Source organism: Perkinsus marinus, assembly GCF_000006405.1.
Source record: "Perkinsus marinus ATCC 50983 genomic scaffold scf_1104296951764, whole genome shotgun sequence".
NCBI lineage: Eukaryota > Perkinsozoa > Perkinsida > Perkinsidae > Perkinsus > Perkinsus marinus.
In genome coordinates this window covers 1,615-3,419 of record NW_003209132.1, presented here as the reverse complement: position 1 = coordinate 3,419, position 1,805 = coordinate 1,615, and the positions used below count along the sequence as shown (strand labels likewise).

The window sequence follows — 1,805 nt, the reverse complement described above, 5'->3', positions numbered from 1 at the left end:
TTCTGTTGTTGCTCAGCAGTGGAGGAATCAACCGCATCCTGTTCATTCGAGCTCCCGTTCAACGCTGCAGATATTTCAGCTGCGTTCCGTCTCAACCGCTCAAGAGCTTCTCCTATGTTCTCATAAGTCGTCTCTAGTTCAGCCTGTAGCACAAAATTCGGATGATAGCTATACGATATTTTGAATACCATCTGGCGATTTTCCTCTTTGATTTTTTCCATCAGTATTTCTTTCTGTTTAGGCAACGGCAAACTGATCTTTTCCAGCTCATTGCTGACTTCCATCCTGCTTTGGAGTATATTATCTATAGCGACACGTATACGAGTAATCATAGTATCTACGAGCAGCTCGTGTCACCTCGAGCTTTTGATAGAGCCAGCATACGACGACGCGACGGATCCCTATCAAGTCTATCACTGCTTGCAGCTAGTCTAATAACAATGACATCCTGACAGACTTGAAATACCCATCCACCTTTGCTGTAGCGGTTCCATTGCTGCTTCCAGCTCGTGGCTAGCATCTCTACAAAACACCGAGCTTTAGCTTTAGCGATTCTTCCCGACTGTACAGACTTCAATTTGACTTGCTCAGCTATCAGCTTCTCGTACTCCTTCTTCTGCTCTGGAATAAGTCGAGCCACTAGTCCTTCAAGATATGATTGTTGTTCCTGAAGCATTGTGATTTGGAAATGGAGTGGTGTGAATCAGCTCACGAATAATTTATGCTCAAGTGCAGCCAAATCCTCCTCGCGTTCCTTCTTTTGAAGGAAGACCTCGTCAATCTGTTGTTTCCCAAATACATTCTTCTCTTTCACGCTCATGTACCTTTCAGGACGGTAAAGCTCTCCATTGGGAAGCCAGTATAAAATCCATACTGTCTTTCGAGCTCGTCTGATCTTATGTTGGCTCTCTGCTTATCGAGCGTGAGGTTATAGTCAGCTAGCTCTCCTTCCAGACCTTTAACCTATTCAAGTTTCATGCAACTTTCACAACCCCAAATGCTATCACTTCTTCCAGTAATAATTGACGCCGACGTTGGTACTGTTTGTATGACTGACTTTCTCGCGCGATTTCAGTCATCTCCTTATTGAATAGGGCTATCTCGGACGACAGGGCATTTCTATGTCAAGACTATTTACACGGCGATATTCTCCTGGACTCACATTCGGTTCCTCAGCTGTGCTTTGAAATAGCTCTTGTCTTGCACCTGTCTCCCAGACCTCGTCTGTGATGTCCTCATGCCCGACAACCCTTGCTGGGTCACTGGACGATCCATGACTTGAACGCTCTCCATTGATGCCTGTAAAAATGTACTCAAATTTCAGGTCAGCTCATGATTACTCTTGGTGTAGCACTAGCAGCGACTAAGCTACTGTTCAGACCAGCTCGTGAGCCTACACGACAACTATCACAAGGCGCCTCTCGACCTGGTCAGCTACTAAGGGCGGTTCCTGTGAGAATACTGCCACGTTGACTAGTCGGTCTTCCCCCAGAGGAGCCACCAGTCGATCGCATGGCGCCTGAGAGATCGAAAATACTCTGCCAAACCTCTCTGCGTTGGTTACTGGTGGGTCGATTTGGAGTGCTCGTATAGCTACCAACATGAGATGGCGGCGGAGTTGAACGGAAACCACCGCTAGAAGTGTTGAAGCCTCGTGACTGTGGACGATCCGACATCTGTGCGGGATGCAAGGCTTGAGGACAGCTGGAATTCCACTCAAGCCTTCATCTGCGAATGGCTTCGCTTATAGTACAACCCTAGTGTGCGAGTATTCCCACTATTCGCTGTATGACCGTTCAACTTCA

General features: G+C 47.0%; 1 protein-coding gene across 1 annotated transcript; it reads right to left on the bottom strand.

The window, feature by feature from the left end:
* Positions 1-357: 357 nt before the first annotated feature.
* Positions 358-1,676, bottom strand: Pmar_PMAR014379 (conserved hypothetical protein; the record flags this gene model as incomplete). The annotated part of the gene is made up of 10 exons (XM_002777439.1): positions 358-431; positions 475-522; positions 573-667; positions 713-824; positions 875-963; positions 1,008-1,119; positions 1,163-1,299; positions 1,341-1,393; positions 1,439-1,519; positions 1,565-1,676. Coding segments are annotated over 10 exons (913 nt in total), but the record flags the coding sequence as incomplete, so codon positions are not given.
* Positions 1,677-1,805: the final 129 nt, after the last annotated feature.